Raw genomic sequence first — 23,291 nt, forward strand, 5'->3', positions numbered from 1 at the left:
GCAAGAACACAGCGTTGAAGAAAACTACTGTGTGCTATAAACTTAACGTTAAGATGGTGTTTTGGGGGAAGCATTCTATGAACCACTTTAGTTACAGTGTTGTATACATTATGAGTAATGTGGGGGCTGACCTTACTCAGAACTACAGAGGCCTAGTTTGTGTTGGGAAGTTTTTTGTTTGCTGTGTGCACGTGTGCTTTTCAGTTACAAAACAAACGTGTGGGTCGTTGTGACTGACATTAAAAATCTGCATAAATCGTGTTCATTTATCAGTCTAAATGTTTGTTTGATCCTTGAAACATTTGTCTGTCTTTTCTGGCCTGTTTTCATTTTCCTCACCTTGAGCTTTTTGCCATCTGCTGCAGGAACACCATCTCCAGCGGGCCATTTCGGCACAGCAGGTCTATGGCGAGAAGCGGGACAACATGGTCATCCCGGTCCCCGAGGCAGAGAGCAACATCACCTACTATGACTCCCTCTACCCCGGGGACTACAAGATGCCAAAGCAGCTAATTCACATACAGCGTGAGTGGGTCTTCTCTAATGGTTAAGCTGTTTCAGAATGTAGAGAAGATGAACCTTAATGAAGCAGATTAGATGTTGGGCTGCAGTGGTGTTTGATCTAATTATTTTCCAATGTGTTAATACAGGTGCTGGCCAGTAAATTAGAATATCATCAAAAGGTTGAAAATATTTCAGTAATTCCATTCAAAACGTGAAACTTGTACATTATATTCATGCAATGCACACAGACCAATGTATTTCCAATGTTCATTACATTTAAATTTGATATTCATAAGTGACAACTAATGAAAACTCCAAATTTGGTATCTCAAAAAATTAGAATATTCTGAAAGGCTGAATATAGAAGACACCTGCTGCCACTCTAATCAGCTGATTTACTCAAAACACCTGCAAAGGCCTTTAAAAGGTCCCTCAGTCTTGTTTTGAAGGCACCACAATCATGGGGAAGACTTCTGACTTAACAGCTGTCCAAAAGACAATCATTGACACCTTGCACAAGGAGGGCAAGACACAAAAGGTGATTGCTAAAGAAGCTGGCTGTTCGCAGAGCTCTGTGTCCAAGCACATTAACAGACAGGCGAAGGGACGGAAAAAATGTGGTAGAAAAAAGTGTACAAGCTCTAGGGATAACCGCACCCTGCAGAGAATTGTGACGACAAACCCATTCAAAAATGTGGGGGAGATCCACAAAGAGTGGACTGCAGCTGGAGTCAGCGCTTCAAGAACCACCACGAGGAGACTCATGAAAGACATGGGATTCAGGTGTCGCATTCCGTGTGTCAAGCCACTCTTGAACAAGAAACAGCGCAAGAAGCGTCTCGCCTGGGCCAAGGACAAAAAGGACTGGACTGATGCTGAGTGGTCCAAAGTTATGTTTTCTGATGAAAGCAAGTTCTGCATTTCCTTTGGAAATCAAGGACCCAGAGTCTGGAGGAAGAGCGGAGAAGCACAGAATCCACGTTGCATGAGGTCCAGTGTAAAGTTTCCACCGTCAGTGATGGTGTGGGGTGCCATGTCATCTGCCGGTGTTGGCCCACTCTGTTTCCTGAGGTCCAGGGTCAATGCAGCCGTCTACCAGGAAGTTTTAGAGCACTTCATGCTTCCTGCTGCTGACCAACTTTATGGGGATGCAGACTTCACCTTTCAACAGGACTTGGCACCTGCACACAGTGCCAAAACCACCAGCACCTGGTTCAAGGACCATGGTATCCCTGTCCTTGATTGGCCAGCAAACTCGCCTGACCTTAACCCCATAGAAAATCTATGGGGTATTGTGAAGCGGAGGATGCAATACGCTAGACCCAACAATGCAGAGGAGCTGAAGACGACTATCAGAGCAACCTGGGCTCTCATAACACCTGAGCAGTGCCACAGACTGATCGAGTCCATGCCACGCCGCATTACTGCAGTTATTGAGGCAAAAGGAGCCCCGACTAAGTATTGAGTGCTATACATGCACATTCTTTTCATGTTCATTCTTTTCAGTTGGCCAACATTAGAGAAACAAACATTTTTTCATTGGCCTTTAGGATATTCTAATTTTCTGAGATACCAGATTTGATGTTTTCATTGGTTGTCACCTATAAATATCAAAATTAAACGTAATAAACATCGGAAATACATTGGTCTGTGTGCATTGCATGAATATAATGTACAAGTTTCACGTTTTGAATGGAATTACTGAAATATTTTCAACCTTTTGATGATATTCTAATTTACTGGCCAGCACCTGTATTTGGGTGCCCTGGTGAACGTTATTTATTACGTTCCTGGTGAATGTTCACTTATTATTGAAAATAGAGTAAAGTTGGACTGGACTTGGCATAGAGCTTTATTAGGTAAATTAATTATGTTTTAAATCACAGTTAATCATTTTGTTTTTGCTGGAGATGTGTTAACCAGGCATTATTGGTTTTGTGGGATTTCACTAAGTTATCATGTGTTTGTAAAAGTCTGAGTTTGCCTTGTTTTGTAATATCAGAGGAAATGAGTTTGCAGGATTGTATAGTTCAGTGACTCAGTGTCACAAGTGGTCACTGCGATTGTTTCTTACAGAAAAGCAATTATCTTTTACTGAAACAGCTCTGCTGTCAGTGACAAATGTTTAGTCTCATCAGCAGCTGGTTTCAAGGGTCCTGAGACCTTCATGCTGTAGAACGCCAAATAATATTCCCTTAAGATTATTTTAGTCTTTAATTTAGAATTAGTTTATAATTTCAAAAGCTTGATTGTTATTTGATTAATAGCGTTAAATTTAACAGGTGTTTCAAATAACAGTGATGCTTAAATTAAATCTGAGCTGTTGGATCTGAAGGCTGAAGCAGCAAACACTCACATTAGTTTGTCGTGTTTCATTTAAATTCTTCAGTGTTCTTCCTCTGAGATGCATCGTTGAATTAAAACAAGTGCTGCTGCCTAAGAGCCTTGAATGAGTTTTATTAAATAGTTATTGATCTGAATTGAACAATTGAACATGACACAAACCAAGACACATCAGTGAAGGTGTGTGAGAGGCTTCAGAACCGTGTTAGTCTGTAGCAGAGCATCTGATGAGCTGCCTTTACAGAACCACCAGCTTGTGTTTACTGTTCATTAGCTCCTCGGGTATTCTAAAGGTCAAACTTGTGTAATTAATTCTGATAATCCTGCATATGTTAATGTCCAACACGTCCCAGTTTGTCTGAACTGTTTTATTCTCATTAGCCGTGATCACATGTTGTTAATGCAGAGGTCCTCTTTAACATGGCCTCATGAATTAGTTGGTGTCAAGAGGCTTGGTCTAATTAGTTTGTATTTATTCAAAAGTGAAGGATGTTTTTAATGAGTCATTCATTCTTGGATTCAGACACAAACACTTGAGAACTTTCTTTGTTCTTCTTTCATTCTGCATCATTCCAAAGGGACTCGCCTCAAAGTCATTTAGTTCCTGTAGCACTGAGTCAGCACTTTCTTTGTGACATCAAACCGCTTCACTCTGGTTTTAACACTGTTGTGTTGTTTGTCCCTGAGCGACTGAAGCCTGTGCCTTAAAAATTCTATTTCTATGGTTTTATTTATTTACTTAAATGACAAAGAAACCTGATTTTTACTTTGGCAGAAATGTGCTTTGAAATGAGTCTGTTGGAATGAATAATGGGTTCAACGGAGCCTAAAGTCTTTTCAGTGAAATGCTATTATGAAAGAGCAGTAATTAAACCTAGGTTTTATAAATGGCTTGTGCAGCCTGACTAATTAAAACATTTCCAGTGGGTTTTGTGGTTAAAGAATTCACCAAAAGACACTTCCTCACTAAAGAATAAATAAAAAGTCTTTCACATTAAATTTATTTATTTTTTCCAGATGAAAGCTGCTTTTAATCAAATTGCTGCAGAAGTCTTTGTGAAATGTTATTATGAGCCGGTCATATAATGAAAATGTTTTGTGTGGAACTGCCTGATAAACCCGTAGATTTCTGATGTAGTGTAAACTCAGGGTATCCGCGGAGTCTTAAAGTATTAAAAGGTAATAAATCAATTTAGGAAAAATTAAGACCCTTAAAAAGTATTAGTCTTATCACGGCTTTATAAAGTCTTAAATTTAGAGATTTTTTTCTGGATTAGATAGTCAACAGTTTGCTTTAGTTTTATTTTTTAACGAACCGAGGGAGCATAAAAAGATTAAAAAAATAATAATAATACTACGCTGTTGTGGGTGTGTTAGTAATTTTTCTCTCGGAGCACCAGGGCGGACGGGGTGGAAGCTCAAAAGTGCAAAGAACGCTCTGGTGTTCCCGGTGCATATTACGAACGCACCTAAATGTTAAGACCGAAGAGAATGTTGGTGAACGTGAACGCACAACGAGAATGGGAAAGTGCAAGTTTGCAGCGTCCTGGCTGGATATCCCGGATTTCAAAGAATGGCTGCAGCCAGTCGAGGGGAACGTGAGGGAGGCATACTGTACGATATGCAAGAAGAAAATAAGTATTGTGTCAATGGGCATAAACTCCTTAAAGTCGCACATGTGTTGTGCTAGCCACAAGGCTGCTGCTAGCCGCCGAGAGCGGCAGCTGTCCATCGCTAGCTTCTGTGGAAATCTGGTTGAACCACCACAACATAGTCCCAACGTTGCTCCACCATCGACAGTCGCACCTAATGCCACAGCTACGAGCCGGGCTGTCTCTGCTTCCTCATCTTCTGCAGCCGATATCAGAGTGGCTCTGGGCAACACAGCAACACTGCATGCTGAGGTGTTATGGTGTCTCCACACAGCAGAAAAACACCATTCCCTGAACTTGAATGAAAACTAAATCGATTTAGTAAAGTCTTAAATTTGGTTAGTATTGACGTGATTTTAAAATACGTTCGTCTCATACTTGAAAACTTGATGCTTTTCAGCAAATATTGCCGTTTATGAAACCAAATGCATTCACGTGAATCAAAGAGTTCCCAAAGGGGGGTTTTGAGTTCGTGTTGGTCAAAGCTTTCCCAGTAATTAGACAGGTCCATCCTAACCTAAAGAAGATTCTGACAGACAAGGTGCTGCGGTTGTTTCAGGTGCATACAGGCTAAACCCTTTGGGCACGTCTTCCCTACATGTTATATAAGCGATTTGAAATCAAGAAGAAAAACTTGCAACACAGTATGACTATGTTCTTAATGAGATGTTATTAGTGGAAAATCAACATAAATAGATCAAAAGATGTTACTGGTGCTTCTACTATCATTCTGTTGTGGAAAGTCAGCACAAATATTCAGTGAAAACTTAAAAAAGCGGCTTAAACCTTCATTATTTTATAGTGGGCTTGTCTATATTTATAAAATCAGTTGATGGTTTAAAGTAACTGTAGCTAAAGTTACTCAGAGCCACTGTAGAAGGTCCAGCCTGAGTTAAGCTTTGGTAACTGGAGAGGAACTGAGAAACAGCATTAAACCTTTTGCTGTTTGCTTGTTCAAGTTTGTCAAGTAGAATATATAAGACATCAATTATATAATAATTGTATGCATATTTAACAGTCATGTTAGAGATAAAAGGCAGAATAGATTAAAAAAAAGAAACATTTTAACTATCTGGTTACATTGAAGCATCACATACCACAGTGAGCAGTCTCTGTCCCACATTTGGTGAGTTGGGATCTGGTCATCCTACTGAAGAATGATTACAGTAATTAGGAATATTTTCAGATGTTTTTATGTTTGGTGTTTTGTGAATTAGTTTCATAATCAGTTAATTATTATATGATAATCCCTAATAATTATCTGATTAGTTATTTCAGTTTATTATATTTAGCTCTCTTGAACATTAGGACTGGTAGAAAATTGCATTTAGCAAAAACATCACATACATTTTTTTTAATGTTCTCAATAAAATGAAAGTATATAAATGTCAGAGGTCACTACAAAACCCACTGTAGAATAGATGTACATCTGCAGCACGTGAGGACCTTCAGGGGTGGACATTAACTTCAAAACCAACCGGCCAACCGGGCCAGTAACTCTGAAAATTTACCGGCCCCGCTGGTCAGCTGCCAAAATGAGTCAAAATAACAACTGAACCGTTTTAAATGTAATAAACCTTTATTTTGTACACATTCACAAACATAATAACGTATTCAAGTTTGAATTTGTTTGTTCCCTCAACAAAACACGATTTTGTCGTCGCATACTTCCAGCATACAACTCAGTACATCACCAACTCTGCTTTGCTGTATTCGAGCCATTGACTGTGTTCGAGATGAGCTAGTTCTGCGCAGATTAGACCAGCAGTGATCGGCGAGCAGTGCATGCCGGTTAGATTTGTGTCCGAATTGACGCCGGCTTGCTCTGACGTCATGCATACGTAGGCAACGATAACCTTGTGAGATCAAGGCGGCCGCAGATTTTGGAGCAAGGCGCTGCAGTTGCTCTCCCTTGGCTGCAAAACCTAGAGGATGACGGGAAACGCCTGGCTCTCACCTGATCTAAGATCTGATTGGTTCATATTTTGATCCAAACATCCGGTGGTAGAACATGAAATGTTAGTTGTTCACATGTATTCTGTAAATCATGCTACGTTGATGATGACAACTATATAGGCCATAAAGAGAAATGTGTTTTGTTTTCTTTTGTCACGTTTCCTATGAGCACACTGAAGCTACAGCTGCTAACCTTTACTTATTATTACAGTCATGTCTTCATATAGAATATATGACATCCACAAGCACGTGAGGATGTGTTTCAGCTTCTAACCGGCACCAGAATTAAAATTGAAAATTGAACAAGTGTGAATGCTAACGCGATATCTTCAGCATCGTCACCCCCGAGCTACACATACAGGAAAATACAAGAGATTCAACTGGCAGAAACAACTGGTTCACACCATAGTCTCTCTCACTCACTCACTCACACACACACACACACACACACACACACACACACACACACACACACACACACGTAGAGGAAAAGAGCTGAGGAAATTGAGGACACCAGGTAGTTAAAAGAAAAACCACAGCGGAGCCGAGACGCGCCTCGAATGTGGCGCGTCTGATCTGAACTGAGCAGCGGCCGGACTTCGTGAGCGATTCGCTTCGGGCGCTTCCGCGGCCGGTGTGTCCCCGGCGAAACGCCGGCTTTCAGCCACTCCCCCTGCTGCTTCCGTCTGCTCTCGTCTGTTTTCCAGACGAGGCGCAGCTCAACTCGAACACGGCCATTCTCTGCGCCTCCCGTCTTCTTTAAACCGCCAAGAATCATTCCACCTACGCACACGCGTCTCTGCTTCATACCGTTTCGAACTGTCTCTCTTCTCCTCACTAGTTTTAAAGCGTTTTGCCGGAGATTTCATCAAGAAATCCAATCCCTGTGGTGGCACGATCTTCCTGCGTGCTTGTGTTTTTAGCGTGGTTCCACTTCGTCTTTAATAGTGAACTTATAGTTCACGTGACTATAACTAATCGTGCAGTACGTGCACGAATCGTACAAGTGCAGTAGGTGGCTAGAGGCGCGCAGGTTCACGCGCGCGAAACGAAAACCGCAGCTTCCTACAGGGCGGGGCCATGATGTAGGCAAAAGCCGGTGTGTAAATGACAAATAAAGCTTGGGCGCCACCCGGGCGGTAAGTCGTCGAGTATTTACCGCCCGACGAGAAAATTTATCGCCATTGGCGCTCGGGCGCTTTAACGGTCCACCCCTGACCTTGTTTGAGGGGAGTTATTTTAGTTGTCACTTTTTTCACAGCCTCGGAGTTCGTGGCTTTGAAAAATAGATGCATGTAAACAAAATATATATATATTTTTTTCTTCTATGTGCACAGTTTGCATTTTAGTACCACATGGCTTTACGTATTATTGCTACAGCCTCGCTGTCCCGGATGTGACGTAACCCAACTTGAAGTGGAAAATGAATCGATGCAGTTTTTAAAAACAATATATGAGTGTTTAACAATTAGTTCTTTGCAATAGTCTTAATTTTATTTTTACAAGGTCTTAAAAAGTCTTGAAAAAGTCTTAAATTTAATTTTGAGATTCCTGCATATACTCTAAAACTATAGTGTTTATAATGAACTATCTCCTTTTGTCACTGCTACAGCTGATTTCTGACTCTTGCCTGCAGCTTTCAGCTTGGACACAGAGCAGCCGGACTACGACCTGGACTCAGACGATGAGGCCTTTGTCAACAAGCTGAAAAAGAAGATGGATATCAGCTACCTTCAGTTTGAGGAAATGATCGACAGGCTGGAGAAAGGCAGCGGACAACAGGTTGGCGCTAAGGCTGAACGATTAATTGCATATGCAATTATATTGCAACGTGACAAAATGAGATTTTCTAATAGCAAAGGCTTTGACTGGTCACGAGCACCTCAGACAAGGCAAGGAGAGAAGAAAACTCTGCGCTTTAACTGGTTAAAAAATGGCCTCCGGCTCAACAAAATCCAATGTTACACAAAATGTGTTACCAAAGAGGAAATGCACATCAATTGTGTGGAAATATTTTTACTAAAAAAAAAAGATGCTGCGCAAAGTCAGATAGTGTGTAAAACCTGCCTTGCTACTATTGCTACCTCACAACGTAATACTACGAACATTTATCAACAGCTAAAAAAAATACATCACACCACCATATACGAGAGTTGCATGGCTAAAATGCCAGCTACCAGCGCTTCAACTTCCAGTCAACATGTCACTCGGAGCTGTATAAGAATCATTTATCTATAATTCATCTGATATGTTAAATAATACATTGATTTATTTATTTTTGCTTGCATCAGTTGGAATATGAGAAAAATCCCTTAAGAAAATAGTCGTGAATTAAATTGCAATTGCATTATTAAAGAAAAAAAAATCGCAATTGGATTTTTTTCCAAAATCGTTCAGCCCTAGTTGGCACCACATGATCTCTGCTCCTAAACACACCCAGTTAATGATAATTGACTTTAATTCTTTCATTATTGGGACAATCGTTCTAGGGCTGCCACAACCTATTTTAATAGTCTGCTAATCACCAGTTTTTTTGGGCCATTGGTTATTCGTGTCATGCATAAAGTATATGGTAAATGGTCTGTATTTATATAGTGCCTTCTTAGGGTTCTGCAACCCCACAAGGTGCTTCAAAACAGTCATTCACACAATGGTGGGGATGAGCTACGATGTAGCCACAGCTGACCTGGGGCGTGCTGACTGCTGAACACTGGCGCTACCACTGGGGTTGCAGGAATTAACTGGTTTGACTATTAACCACAATGTAAACCGCTGTGGTTAACCCACCGTAAAGACGTCTCTCCCAACACCGCAAATAAAAAAGACATTAGATGACCAAAGTGAAACTAACACATCCAGCAGAACCAACCACAGGGCCTAGGAAATGCTTCAAGTCTACTGTGAGGAAATATTTTAGACTCCCAAAGCTGCTAAAAAACAAATCCAGAACAATGGCTCTTATCTCTGACATTGTCACGCAGACAATCGCTGAGTCAGATTATATTAATGACTGAACGTTCATATTGTTCTACGCCTCCCCCTGTATCTGTCTAAAACAAGCCTTTATGGCAAGCCATTTTAATATTTAATCAACACCTCTCAGTAATTCCTGTTCAACATAGCAATAATGTTTTATTCTTGTCCAAATAATATTCATATTGACGAAGTTTGAAAAGAAATAAACAAGTAGAAATTACATTTGGGTAATGAGTAATATTCATAACAACTGCACTTGTAGGAATTTACTGTTGATTAACATCCACAGACTCACCCATCTTGACTCACGACGGGTAAGGCTGTTGTTGGTCTAATGTCCAAGAAACAGAACATCTCCACTAGTAGAAGCTAACTGTTAGCATTAGCATCTGCACCACACAGTAGAACTCCGACAGTCGATGGTGGAGTAAACTTGTCTAAGCAAAATCTCTAAAAAGGAACAAAAGATATTTCAGGGATTCGTAGCCTTTGTAGAATGTAATCATGCTTTTATCAGTAACTTATAGAATGTCTGTGTGATTTATTTAATACGGATGTGAATAAAAATAAAGACAAGGTGATTATCAAACGACGGGTCTCATACCATCACCTATAAGTTCAAAATGGCCTCGGTCAGAATATTTGCTTGCCGAAGTGTGCATGTTGCCTTGATAACAAACTAGTCCATTTAAGAGGAGTACTTTTTTTAAACTCTTAATGTAGCAAGATACAATAAACCATTAGCATTTGACGTTAGAGCTAATGCATGACATACGTATGCTAAAGGTAATTAAATCGCCATCACTATTGTTGCTGCTACAGCTTTAAATACAAGTAACTTCCTGTTGATGTTAGCAGCTAATGAGGGGTAATTAGCTTACAGAGGTGAATCTTCCCCGACACGATGTGCTTGCTTTTTAAAGTGTTCTTGCATCATCGTTGTGCTCCAGTGAAAGGAGAGTTCTAATGTTCAGACTTTGCTCTGTACATGCTTCTCTTTTGTCTTTGTAAAATGCTCCCAAACCTCTGAACTATGTTGCCGGCTCACCGTGTCTGTTTTTTGGTGAGGCGACGGCTCACCCTGATGATGGCCACTACTGCGCATGTCTCGAGCAAAAAGTCAGTAATCAGCAGTGGAGCAGCAGCAGGCAAGATAAAACAAAAAACAGTACTTTATATGAACGATCGATTTTTGTCGACATCATTGTGGTGAATCAACTATTGGTGGCAGCCCTAAATAATTCCCATAAATGCTGTGGACAGTCTGCTCCCCCTACTGCTGTAACTCTGATTATAGGCATCTCCTGTTTTCTCCCAAGCTTGTGAGTCTCGCTGAAGCCAAACTGCTGCTGAAGGAGGACGACGAGCTCATCAAAGAGGTCTTTGACTACTGGAGTCGCAAGAGGAAAAACAGCAAAGCCAACTCGCTCATCCCCACTGTGAAGCAGGAGAAACGAGATGGCTCCAGCACTGGTGACCCCTACGTGGCCTTCCGTCGGCGCACAGAGAAGATGCAGACCAGGAAGGTGGGTCTTGTGTAGGCTTGGGCGGTATCCAAATTTGAATACCGTCTAACTTCCACGTAATTTTACCCCGGTTTACGGTATTACCGTGAATACTTAAAAAGTATGACGTAAGCCTCAAGTGGACCTTCACCTTTCTGAATCCGAATACCAAACAATTACTAAAAAAATAACAACGCAACTCACATACTATTAACAACATTTATTAACACAAAAAACGCAGCTTAGAAACAAGTGCAAAGAGTCAACAGTCCAACAGCAATAAATCAACATAAAAACCCAGGACAGCTGTTGTGCGCAAACCAAGTGAACAACTTATCAACGAGCAGCATGAAACAGTGCAAATAGGCCGTAACAGTCAACAAGAGTTGAATAACCATAAACATTGAAATTATAAAAATTATTGCAACCAAAACAACTGCATTAAAATTATAAAAAGAAAACTCCGTCACACGGCCACATGCGCGCGCTCACACACACACACACACAGGAGTGTGAACATTACGGCATGTTGCAGCAAATCTAGTTAAGATTTCTCGCCAGAAAAACCAGCATGTTTACTTTTTCTGGGTTCAAGTTTGCACGTTGTGGACCAAGAACTTTACCTGCGGTGCTGAAAACCCACTCCGATGGTGAGCTGGTGGCACAAATACATAGATACCTCCGGGCTAGTCGTGACATCTGGGGAAAACGGCTGCCAGCATATTTCCACCAGAGAAGAGAGTCTTCGTCCCCTTGAATAACAGGTTCCAAACAGTACGCTGTTATTTCAGCTCCAGCTCGTTGCTCTGCGCTGACGGGACGCCGCAGCGTCAGCGGCTCGTTTTTGCAGGAGAGCCCCCAGAGACATCTTTTTGCGTGGAGGTTCAGGTTGTGCTCGTTCCTCTATGGTTCGGATGGCCACTGCTTCTGGTGCTGTTTGCCCCTCTAAGCTCACGATCTCGGCCTGTAATTCAGCTTTGAATTCAGCCAGTGCGTTGTCATCAAGCTCATATCTGCCACGGTAACGAGGATAGAGGAAAGTGCATTTTCGCATTAATTTGCGCACTGAATCAGATTCATACTTGGCCTCCAGCTTTTTTAGAATTGTGGTTTTTATTGACTTTGTAAGCTGGAGGCCGTTTTCTGGCACAGCCAACACGCTCCCCCTGCAGAGCTGGAGTATGGGGAGGATAGAGGAACTGGTCAGTCGCACAGCTGTTTTTCATGACTGTATTGGAACTGACATCATCGCTATTTTGTAATACCGCGTGTATACGGTAATACGGTAATACCGCCCAAGCCTAGTCTTGTGTTTGTGTGCAGCTTGATTCCCCTCAGACCTACACCCCCTTAAAGAGGAATTCCTTTAGACGTGTTGCGTGTTTAGCTTACAGAGTGGACCACAGGAAGAGACATTCCTCCTTGTTGTAGGAATTTTTTTCTTATTGTCAACGGAGTTGTACTTCCTCCTCAGTCTTATGTTTCACTGCTGTTTGTGAAGCAGGACCCGACTGGTTAGATGTAAATGAATTCCTCTGGCTTGTCTTAGACTCAATTATTTGTTTGACAGGTTGGCTATAAAAAGTTTTACAGCAGGCTACTACACTGGCTACTGCTATAAAATGATCCTCAAACGGATTCAAATAATCCATAAGAGTTCTAGACACTGATCTCTTAATGTTATTGTTTTTATCATGGTAAACTTTGGGTGCTGCAGAGGACAACCTCTGTGTGCTTGTAGGTTGTTAGCCTTATGAAGGACGTAGATGACACCATGTGGTCACAGAGAATTCAGGTGATTAAAACCAGCTTCATTCAATGAGATCTAGTGCATTTGGTCATTTTAACTTGATCAGTAATTATGAGGTAAAGCGATCAAGTTGTGATTCAAGAGTAGCAGAACACTATGTGGGTGTTGGGAAGCAGTTTTTACAGTTTATTTGATCAGCTGTGAACGGGAGCGGTTCTGAGACACCAGCAGGTGTAACAGAATGTGTCCAGGGTGGCCAGTCAATAGTTTAGGCTCTTCATCAATGGGAGAAAGAACAAATCTGAAAACTAAAATGATAGTTTAGAATATTAAAGAAGTGCCCCCTCCACCCCCGTTTGTTTAGAACCGTAAGAACGACGAGGCATCATACGAGAAGATGCTGAAGCTTCGCAGGGACCTGAGCCGAGCTGTCACCATCCTGGAGATGATCAAGAGGAGGGAGAAAAGCAAGAGGGAGCTGCTGCACCTCACCCTGGAGGTCTTCGAGAAGAGGTGAGCACCCCTCTCACTCACACACTTAATTTGTTTAGATTGTGAAACTGAGGGTTAAAGGTGACTGACTGCTCGCAGGAAGTGTTGTTCTGCTGGTTCAGTTTGAGGGAAAAGGTGAAGCTCTGAGGAACTGTTTAGTGTTTTATAAACGTGTTTTTCCTTTTCTTCTCAGAAATGTCATGTCTGACTTCGGAGGAGAAGTGATGGCAGAGGTTCTGGCTGAACGAGCTTTGGTGAGACCACAGATCATTCCTCTGGTCCCTCTCACCAATCAGTGCAGACACCAGGACCATATGGACTCCAAAGACTACAAGTCCAAGGTGAGTTGGCTAACTGGGACACAAAGTTCAATACATGTCTTGTGTGATGTCATTAAACAATTTCACTCTTCCTCCAGCCTGAGAAGATAGAAGTTCCACGACAGAAGAGGAAATATGAGAAAAAGAAGGCGCTACCGTTATCCGGTGCCACCCACCATCCAGGTCCAGTTGTGTTCAACGCCAAGGACCTGAACCAGTATGACTTCCCCAGCTCAGACGATGAGCCCTACTCCCAGGTGCTCTTAATGGTGTCCAGTAAATGAAACCAAAACAAGCCTGTTGGGTTTTGTTTCATTGCTTGGTGATTTTAGTGCAAGACTTAGACTGCTCTTTGATAAATGAAAATTTGATCCTCTGAACTTACACACCGACCTCTGACCTCGTGTCCACAGCTGCACTCAGGCTCTTCAGAAGCAGAGGAGGAGAATGACCCAGATGGTGCCTACGCCTTTCGCAGGAAGGCAGGATGCCAGTATTATGCTGTAAGGAGTCACTTCAGTCACCTTAAGTTTACCAAAACTTTTTACTAGTTAAAGACGAGTTTTAGGGAACGGTCTTAGTCTTCTAGTTTTTATTTTAGTAGTTTAGTCTGAGAGCTCCTCTTGTTGTCCCATCATCATAAGTTCTGTTCGGTTGTCTAGGCTCGTCGGGACCTGCTGGGTAGTTGGCCGTGGTGCGACCCCTGTGAGGGTGGTTTAGCTCAGGACCGCTTTCGCTACAGTCTCACTACGCTCACGGTGCCACGTCAATGCCTGGGCATGGCTCGGCGTCGTGTGGGACGAGGCGGCAGGTCAGCTGAGTCCTGAGACCTTTTGACTGCAATTCTGTTGTGAAAGCTTCTCTGATTTAATTTTTTGTCTCAGGGTGTTACTGGACAGAGCGCACACAGACTACGACAATGTGTTCCATGGGCTGGATTCAGAGATGCATGATTTGCCTCTACCTGCTTCTCCTCCTTCAGCTACTCCGTGCTCACTGGCCCCCGACAAGTTTGCCAGCACCTCAGAAACAAATACCTCGGACAGAAGTTCCCCACCCCTTAACAACTCCGTTCTCCCGTCCTCGCCCCCCTCCACGGACCTCACTCAGATACTGTTGAATATAAAGTCTTGCCGATGGAGGCACTTTAGACCACGGACACTACCACTACATGAGCTGGACAACGCCCACCCTCTGTTCAGGAGGATAAGTCGAAGCGTGAAGTGCCCGCTCACTGCCTCAGGTGGAGGTCAGCCGTATGGACTGCTGCGCCCGGCGAGGGTCGTCCCTGCACCCACAGTTGGTAAGTGGGGGTTTGTCATCATGACACAAATAGCTCAACTTATTTAGCAACACAGATGTTGTTTATCTCCGTTTGTTTTACTAGGGCTGAACAATTAATCAAGTAATCTTAATAGCATTTTTTCCCCCTTAAATATTGCAATTTAATTCACAATTATTTTCTCAAGGGGCTTTTCTCATATTTTTCAGTTAAGGGAAGCAAAAAAAATTTGATATAACTGAATATAAACACGTTTATGTATCTACATATTTATCTACATATATCAACAAGTCTATTTGTCGACACATACACAAACACTCATGAGTAAAGACAAAATTTTGTATGTGAAGGTGCGATGCTTTGCAGCCAGGAGCACATTTTTTTGAAGGAGCCATAGGCATTGGCATCAACTGTGAAAATGCATTTGCAGAAAAGTGTCCTGTTTGTTGAAGTCTTTTGTGTTTAGAGTTTTTGACGTCTTGTCCATGCAGAGTAGGGCTGGGCAAAACGATTATTTTTGTAATCGATTAATCTAGCGATTATTTTTTCGATGCATCGATTAATCTAACGATTAATTTGTTAATTTGATTAGATTAAATTATTGATTATTTCCCAATTATTTACTTGTATAGCAGTTTGATTATTACTAATTTATGTATCTCAATGAAATAAATGCAAATTTCTTCATTTGAACACATTTTAATTAAAAAATTCAAAAATAAAGTTGTTGTAATAGTAGTACAATCTTACGTTAGAGATAACATTTAACAAAAAATCATATGTTGTGCAAACTATTCATATAAATCAAGGAAAATTTATAACAAAAAAATATATATAAATAGCAGCAATGGCGTCTTTTAACAAACAAAATCTAACATAAGTAACCTAAGTAGGACTCTGTGACTAGACTTGTCCAAGCATCAGTGGTAAAGGAGATTTTGGATGAGGCCTTTTTTAGTTCGTTCCTTAGTTTCTCAACTGAAGTTTGATGCTTTCTCTCCATCATGCTTGTAAAATGGCGCCTAGAAGGCAGAGTGTAACCTGGTTGAAAAGTGGTCAGCATTTCTTTGAATCCTTCACCCTCAACCACAGCAAGTGGTCTCATGTCTTTCAGAATCATAGATAGGACGCTTTCAGTAAGTACAGCCACCTCCTGGGGGGTGCAGGGCGTTCTTTTCTGACAGTAGTCCTCCAGACTTTTCTGTTTGTTCCTGAAAACATAAATCACACAGACAACACACAGATGAATTAAAATTATTACAAAATATTTATGTATAAAGCATAATATCAAAATAATAATTTGAAGATCTGTAATTCAGTGTTTTCTCAAAATATTTAATCTATAAGATTTGTTTAAAAAGAGGTTTTTAACACAAAATGCTGCACATTTTTGTAGTCATTAGATGGTGCAACTTAGATCTATAAGATAAACAAGCTAACGTTCAAACAGGATGAGGCATTAAACTTGACAATCAAGAGTCCGTTGTCATTTTGCTTTTGCAAGCACTTCAACAATATTGTAATAATGTCCATGACGGCTACATTTAGCAGGTGATACATTGTCTTTGTTAACATTTTTACTGCGGACAATTAGCGCTGTCCCACATTTTCAGCTCTGGCCGATTCTCATAATCAGCACGTGTGCATTCCGACTCATTTGGCCATCATGAGCCACAAATAAAAACCAACAAAACAGATAACAGCTGCTGCTATTTGTTACTGCTAAGCAGCGTGGCAGCAGTGGGTCTGCTTGTGTGTGTGAGTTAGTGCATGGCTACGTGGGAGTGTTTGGATGTTATAAAACAGCGTTAGTAAAAAAAAAGTTGAAAACTTACGGTGTTTTTTCGTTTGCCGAAGCTGCTCCTGGATGCCTTCGTTTGAGGTGCTGGTGCATAGCCGTCGTGCTTTTATGATAGGCCATTTCCACTTTACACAGCCAGCAAACGACTGAATTGCTTCCTTTTCCGTTAAAATAGTCCCATACCTTTGAACTGCGAGTTCGGGTTGAGTGATTTAAGTCGACTGCCCTGCTCATGTTGCCACTACTCGCCGCTGCCATGTTTGTTTTTGAACGTGATGACGCAATTTGCGTCGACGTATTTTACGTGTCGACGTAATCGATTACGTCGACGCGTCGTCCCGGCCCTAATGCAGAGCTTCCATAGTTCAGTTATATCCAAGTCTATTATAGTTTTCTAGCTTTACCAGGGGTGGACATTAACTTCAAAACCAACTGGCCAGCCGGGCCGGTAACTGAATATTTACCGGCCCCGCCAAGAATCTACCGGCCCCGCTGGTCAGCTGCCAAAATGAGTCAAAATAACAACTGAACAGTTTTAAATGTAATAAACCTTTATTTTGTACACATTCACAAACATAATAACGTATTCAAGTTTGAATTTGTTTGTTCCCTCAACAAAACTCGATTTTGTCGTCACATACTTACGACATACAACACAGTACATCACCAACTCCGCTTTGCTGTACTCGAGCCATTGACTGTGTTTGAGATGAGCCAGTTCTGCGCAGATTAGACCAGCGGTGATCGGCGAGCAGTGCATGCCGGTTAGATTTGTGTCTGACTCGACGCCAACTTGCTCTGACGTCATGCATACGTAGGCAACGATAACCTTGTGAGATCAAGGCGGCCGCAAATTTTAGAGTGAGGCGCTGCAGTTGCTCTCCACCGGCTGCAAAACCTAGGGGATGACGGGAAACGCCTGGCTCTCACCTGATCTAAGATCTGATTGGTTCATATTTTGATCCAAACATCCGGTGGTAGAACATGAAATGTTACTTGGTCACATGTATTCTGTAAATCACGTTATGTTGATGATGACAACTATATAGGCCATAAAGAGAAATGTGATTTGTGTTCTTTTGTCACGTTTCCTACGAGCACACTGAAGCTACAGCTGATAACCTTTACTTATCATTACAGTCATGTTTTCATATACAATATATGATATCCACAAGCACGTGAGGATGTGTTTCAGCTGCTAACAGGCACCAGAATTAAAATTGAAAGTTGAACAAGTGCGAATGCTAACGCGATATCTTCAGCCATCGTCACCCCGGAGCTACACGTAGGGAAATCTGTCCGACTTATTAAACGCCGGCTTTCAGCCACTCCCCCTGCTGCTTCCATCTGCTCTCGTCTGTTTTCCAGGCGAGGCTCTGCTCAACTCGAACACGGCCATTCTCTGCGCCTCCCGTCTTCTTTAAACTGCCAAGAATCATTCCACCTACGCACACGCTTCTCTGCTTCAAACCGTTTCGAACTGTCTCACTTCTCCTCACCAGTTTTAAAGCATTTTGCCAGAGATTTCATCAAGAAATCCAATCCCTGTGGTGGCGCGATCTTCCTGCATGTTTGTGTGTTTCTAGCGTGGTTCCACTTCGTCTTTAATAGTGAACTTATAGTTCACGTGACTGTAACGAGAATCGTGCAGCACGTGCACGAATCGTACAAGTGCAGTACTTGGCTAGAGGCGTGCAGGTTCACGCGCGCGAAATGAAAACGGCAGCTTCCTACAGGGCGGGGCCATGATGTAGGTGAAAGCCGGTGTGTAAATGACAAACAAGGCTTGGGCGCCACCCGGGCGGTAAGTCGTCAAATATTTACCACCCGACGAGAAAATTTAGCGCCATTGGCGCTCGGGCGCTTTAACGGTCCACCCGTTTACTAAAATATCTGTCTGTACTTACTTGATCGATGGCAGTTTTTACTCTTTATTCAGGGTATCCGCGGGTCCTTAAAAAGTCTTAAATTAGCTTTTCCAGATTCAAGGCCTTAAAAATCCTTAAAAATTACAAATAATCCTTAAAATACAGTTTCCAAATGTCTTAAATTACCAAAGACCCATTAAACAAGATTCTTTTATTTCTATAAAAATTTCGTGAATTTCTAGTTAGTGTTCAGCATTTTTGTGTACGATGTTGGCGTAAGCGGAACCGTACACATTCAGCTGGTTGTGAAAGAGGGCTATTTTTAGATGAGCACATTAGCTGGTTAAGCTAGTGGGAGCTTGCGCCATGGGGAAGTTTAATGGTAACTGGATGGCTTATCCCCACGTTCGCGATGTGGTTAGCACCGGATCTAGGCTATTGCTGGAAATTATAGCTTAAATTTAATTTTAAAAATAGCTTAAATTTGGTCCAAATGGCCTTAATAAAAGGTCTTAAAAAGTCTTAAATTTAGCTCCCTTAAACCTGTTATTAGACTCCAAATGTAATCATTTGGCACATTCCCAATTTGTAAGAACGTAATTTGCGATATTAGCATTAGCATCCCTATGGGTTCTTCCATGTATATTAGCATTGTGCTAACCACTCGCTGCCAGTCAAATAGCAGCATTTGCGATTAGAAAATCTGCTTTTGTCTCATTGCAATTTAATTGCATATGCAATTAATCATTAATTCCTATATTTTACTTTCACAAATGCAGCCAAACCGTTTGTTTTTGTTTTATTTTCTGGCTTTTTCTTTTACAATGTCTAAAGTGTTCTTTTGTTTGAGGGTTGGGGCTTTGTTTGAGTGAGACCTCGGTCACATGACGCACGGCGGTGGGAGGACAGGAGCTCTGTGGCTCATTTACCGGTTTCTACTGACTGTCGGTGCCCAGCGCAAGTGTTTACCACTTTGACTCATGGGTCCACACATACTTAATAAAAACGCCAAAAATTATTGCACAACTTGTTGGTTAAACAAGTCATCCTGATCAGTTCCACTGAATATAAACCTTCACAATAAGAGCTCTGGGGGAGTGCATCTTCTTCTTAATTTGGAATAAAAGGAATAACAACTCATCATCTGACGCTCATGGAAATGACATGCAGTGTCTTTAATGCAGAGTTCTTTGTGTCCTCCTGAAAACTATAATCAGCTTCTTACAAATTTGTTCATTTATGATGTGACTGAGTTATGTGGTGAGTGCTGCTGGTAAAATAAATATGAATTCATTTGGTGTAAATGTTAAATGTACTGTAAAATTACAAATGGCACATTTTTATTAATGTTGTATATCATCTGTTCAGAAATTTCTTTTTCATATTTTTGCTGTTTAGTTCTTCATAAAGTTATTAAATATTTTCATATTGATACAAAACTGACTTTCTGAGGCCCTTCCAAGTGCAGCACTTATAGGTTAAACTGGATTGTTTTGCTTTGGAGGGATTTAATAGTTGAACCATAGCTGTTTTTTTCAGCATTATGACACTTTCACCTCCTGGCTCCACGTGGTCCCCGTGGTGTCAATTAAAACTGGATTTGATAAATAAATGTGTGGGGTTGTGGGTGTGTTGACAGGGAGACACACAGGCGCTGCATACAGACTAAAAGCCACTAGGCCCAAGTGGGTTTGATTTTTCTTGTCAAATGCATGAAAAATGTCTACTCGTTGATTTCTGATCCTGTGAATCTGCAAAAAAGATGCTCAGAATGTTTAGTTGAGGGGATGAATGAATGAATTAGTCAGATTCTGATTGATGCTCAATGACGTTTGACTTTAAGACATTTTCAAGTAATCTGAGACCAGGGGGCTGTTCCAGAAAGCAAGTTAATCCCAAAACCCTACAAATATGAGATTTTATTGAATCTCCTCATCAACGTGTCACAGTTAGGGCTGAAACGATTCTTCAAATGGTTCGATTCATTAAATTCCTCGATTCCTTTCTGTACTGATTCAAAGCTGTTAAAAGTGTGCTCCACAGTATGAGCACATTTTACTGGCGCACTACCTGGCAATCTCGGTGCTGTGGAGGAAAATGGAGAAACCAGCAAAGACGGAAACCATTGTAAAAGGCAGAAACGGCCCTAAGTTTGGGGTCAAGAGTGAAACTACGAGCAGAATTGCTAATGCTAAGCTAGCGGGTAGCATTCTCACGAGCAAGTGTGGTTCAGAAAAAACCGTGGTGGTTGTGAACGACTAAACTCTACAAGCGGAAGAAAAATCCCCACCATCCTGTTTATGCAGCGGTGTGGGGCAAAGCCACTGCGGCTATCTGGTTGTTGCTACGAGTCTGCTCTATCCACAGCAGCAGGAATATGACAAGCCGTTGTAGCATGTAATACACAAATGCTTTCACATTTGAATACAAATGAGACTGGATTATGTTGCCAAGCCATACGTAATAAAATATATGTAACACAAGTACATTGTTACCAGTAGAAGTTAAATGTTAGCATTTCCAGTAGCTTACTACTGAACATGTTGATGAAATAAAGTCTACTGATTATATGTGATTTCATTCAAATAAGTTATTTTGACTAGGATGAGTGATATTAATACAAACCTAAAATGTGATAGAAATGCAAGTCATTTTTGTTCCATTAAATATTTGTAAACTAAAAGCATCTGTTGGGAAAGGGGGAACACCAATTTAATATATATTATTGAGCCTTTTATTATTTTGTAGTTTGATTTTCATATTTTTAGCAGCAGACCATAATCTTGTTCACTTAAAACGTCGTCAAATCGAATACTCGATTAATCGATGGAGGATTTGATAGAACATTCAAATACTGAAACATTTAATAGCTGCAGCCCTAGTCACAATTTTGACAGAACTTTTAAATATTGATTGAGAATTTAATAAAAAGAGAAGTTTGAGTAAATTTAAGGTGCTCTAGTGTTGTATTTTATTACAGAGCAAGCATGTGGTGGTAAAGCTGCGACCACCTGTGGATTTAGTTCAGTGTGAAGGACTTTTCTGTGTTAGGTTTCCTGTTGGTATGATTATTTTCTCCTACTGGAGCAGAGAAGGTGGAGGAAAACGATCTCTGAAGAGTCTGAAAAACCATTAATTCAGCGTCACAATGTTTCGCTGCAAACAAACCTCCCACTCATGTTTTTGATTTGCTTTGTGTGCAGAGCAGCTGCCAGCATGTCCCTAGAGTTAAAACCGTAGATTAGAACCCACTAGTTAATCTGAGAGGAAACAAATGACCGTTCCTCTTACTGAAGCTGCATTTTCTTGAACTTGGTCATATCTTTGTGTCTCATTGAGATCAGTTGAGTTGTGTCTTCTTCCTGGTTTGTAACAAGACATTTGTGTGTTTCAGCTTTCACGGCAGAACAGTACCAGCAGCATCAGGAGCAGCTGGCCCTGATGCACAAACAGCAGCTGGAGCAGATCCAGCACCAGCAGCAAGCCAACAGCACTGCCAACAGCATGCAGGTCAGCGTCCCACTCACTCAAACACAGCTGTCTGGTTCTGAGGTTCTGATCCGTTTTGTGAACACACCGCTCCTCTTTCAACAGAGTCTGGTGAACACGTTGGACCAGGCCAGTGCTCAGTTCGCCGCCTCGGCCCTCGTCACCACCGAACAACTGCTGGCTCTGAAATCCAAGGATGAGTTGGCCCTGGGAGGTGGAGTCAATGGCATCCTCTCCTCAGGTACAGCTTGACTCAAGACTCAAACGATGAGTCTAAGATTGCTCAATAAAAAAATAAAACTAATTTGTTTGCTTGAACAATTGTCTCTGTCAGAAACACGTTACACTTTTGGAGTGCAGCCAAACCACAATCACTGCTCGTACCTCTGAGGCACAACTTTTAAAACAAATACCGTAAATCCTCTAATACAGGCCGGTATTCAATTAAAGGCCGGGTCTCCAATTTTGGCCGGAGTCGGCGGAGGTGAATAATGGCCGGTCTCTTATTGTGGCCGGGTGGAATGTGGTAACAAGCAAGTACGGGGGGCGGTTGTGTCGTCTCACTTTTGATTTGCCAGTGATAGACCGCGAGGGTAACTTTAACCGTGCGGAGACGAAGAGGAGGCGAAAATTTGATATCAAGTTCAAAGAGAACGTGCTGATTATGCTGCAGAACACTCTGGGGAGCAGTAGCAGGGGTTGTATGAACTAGTCACTAGTCGACTTCACTATAGTGACTTTTTATGCCTGTCGTCGACTAGTCGCTGTCACGTGATAATGACCGGCAAGATGCAGCCCTCGGAAAAGACAGCAGCCTGCTGTCAGCAGGTGACAAGCTCCTGCGCTCGGGGGGCAACGCGCTGTGCCAGAGCGTCGGTACTGATACGCGATCGTTCATGTCGGTTAATTTCCTTTAATGTTTTCTGTCTTTTATTTGCACCTGATGTGTTTCGCTGCTGTGGAGCGGGGCGCATCACCTTGTCCTCCGACGCACTGATCACTGATGCGGCCGCCAAGCAGGGAGCGCTCCGCTGTTTTTGCGGTCGGTAGATCTGCCTCCTGAGCACGGCCACAGTAACAATCAGGTGTCGCCACCTCAAAAACTAATTTAACACGCGATCGTTCATGTCAGTTCATTTCCTTTGATGTTTTCTGTCCTTTATTTGCGCCTGATACGTTTCGCTGTGGAACGGGGCGCATCAACTTGTCCTCCGGTGACGCACCGATCACTGATGCGGCCGGCAAGCAGCGAGCACTCCGCTGTTTTTGCGATCGGTAGATCTTTTAGAACTGCAGTTCAAAGGTAACTCATAAGGTGAATATATATGAACCCAGGTAGCAGTTTTTCTTTAG

The 23,291-nt window shown here is 41.9% G+C and overlaps 1 protein-coding gene across 3 annotated transcripts in view; it reads left to right on the plus strand.

Annotated features, from left to right (window-relative positions):
- The window catches only part of LOC107383440 (enhancer of polycomb homolog 1), a 72,751-nt gene that overhangs the window by 46,485 nt on the left and 2,975 nt on the right, over window positions 1-23,291 (plus strand). For all 3 annotated transcript variants that reach the window (XM_054743350.2, XM_015956050.3, XM_015956049.3), the window contains 11 exons: window positions 366-525; window positions 8,092-8,237; window positions 10,751-10,957; window positions 13,051-13,199; window positions 13,372-13,519; window positions 13,597-13,755; window positions 13,912-14,001; window positions 14,161-14,309; window positions 14,383-14,801; window positions 21,844-21,959; window positions 22,044-22,179. In XM_054743350.2, the coding sequence (XP_054599325.1) occupies window positions 426-525; window positions 8,092-8,237; window positions 10,751-10,957; window positions 13,051-13,199; window positions 13,372-13,519; window positions 13,597-13,755; window positions 13,912-14,001; window positions 14,161-14,309; window positions 14,383-14,801; window positions 21,844-21,959; window positions 22,044-22,179 (1,819 nt within the window). In that variant the 5' untranslated portion in view covers window positions 366-425. The remainder of the gene's footprint in view (window positions 1-365; window positions 526-8,091; window positions 8,238-10,750; window positions 10,958-13,050; window positions 13,200-13,371; window positions 13,520-13,596; window positions 13,756-13,911; window positions 14,002-14,160; window positions 14,310-14,382; window positions 14,802-21,843; window positions 21,960-22,043; window positions 22,180-23,291) is intronic.

This window comes from Nothobranchius furzeri, chromosome 11 (genome assembly GCF_043380555.1).
Source record: "Nothobranchius furzeri strain GRZ-AD chromosome 11, NfurGRZ-RIMD1, whole genome shotgun sequence".
Lineage (NCBI taxonomy): Eukaryota > Metazoa > Chordata > Actinopteri > Cyprinodontiformes > Nothobranchiidae > Nothobranchius > Nothobranchius furzeri.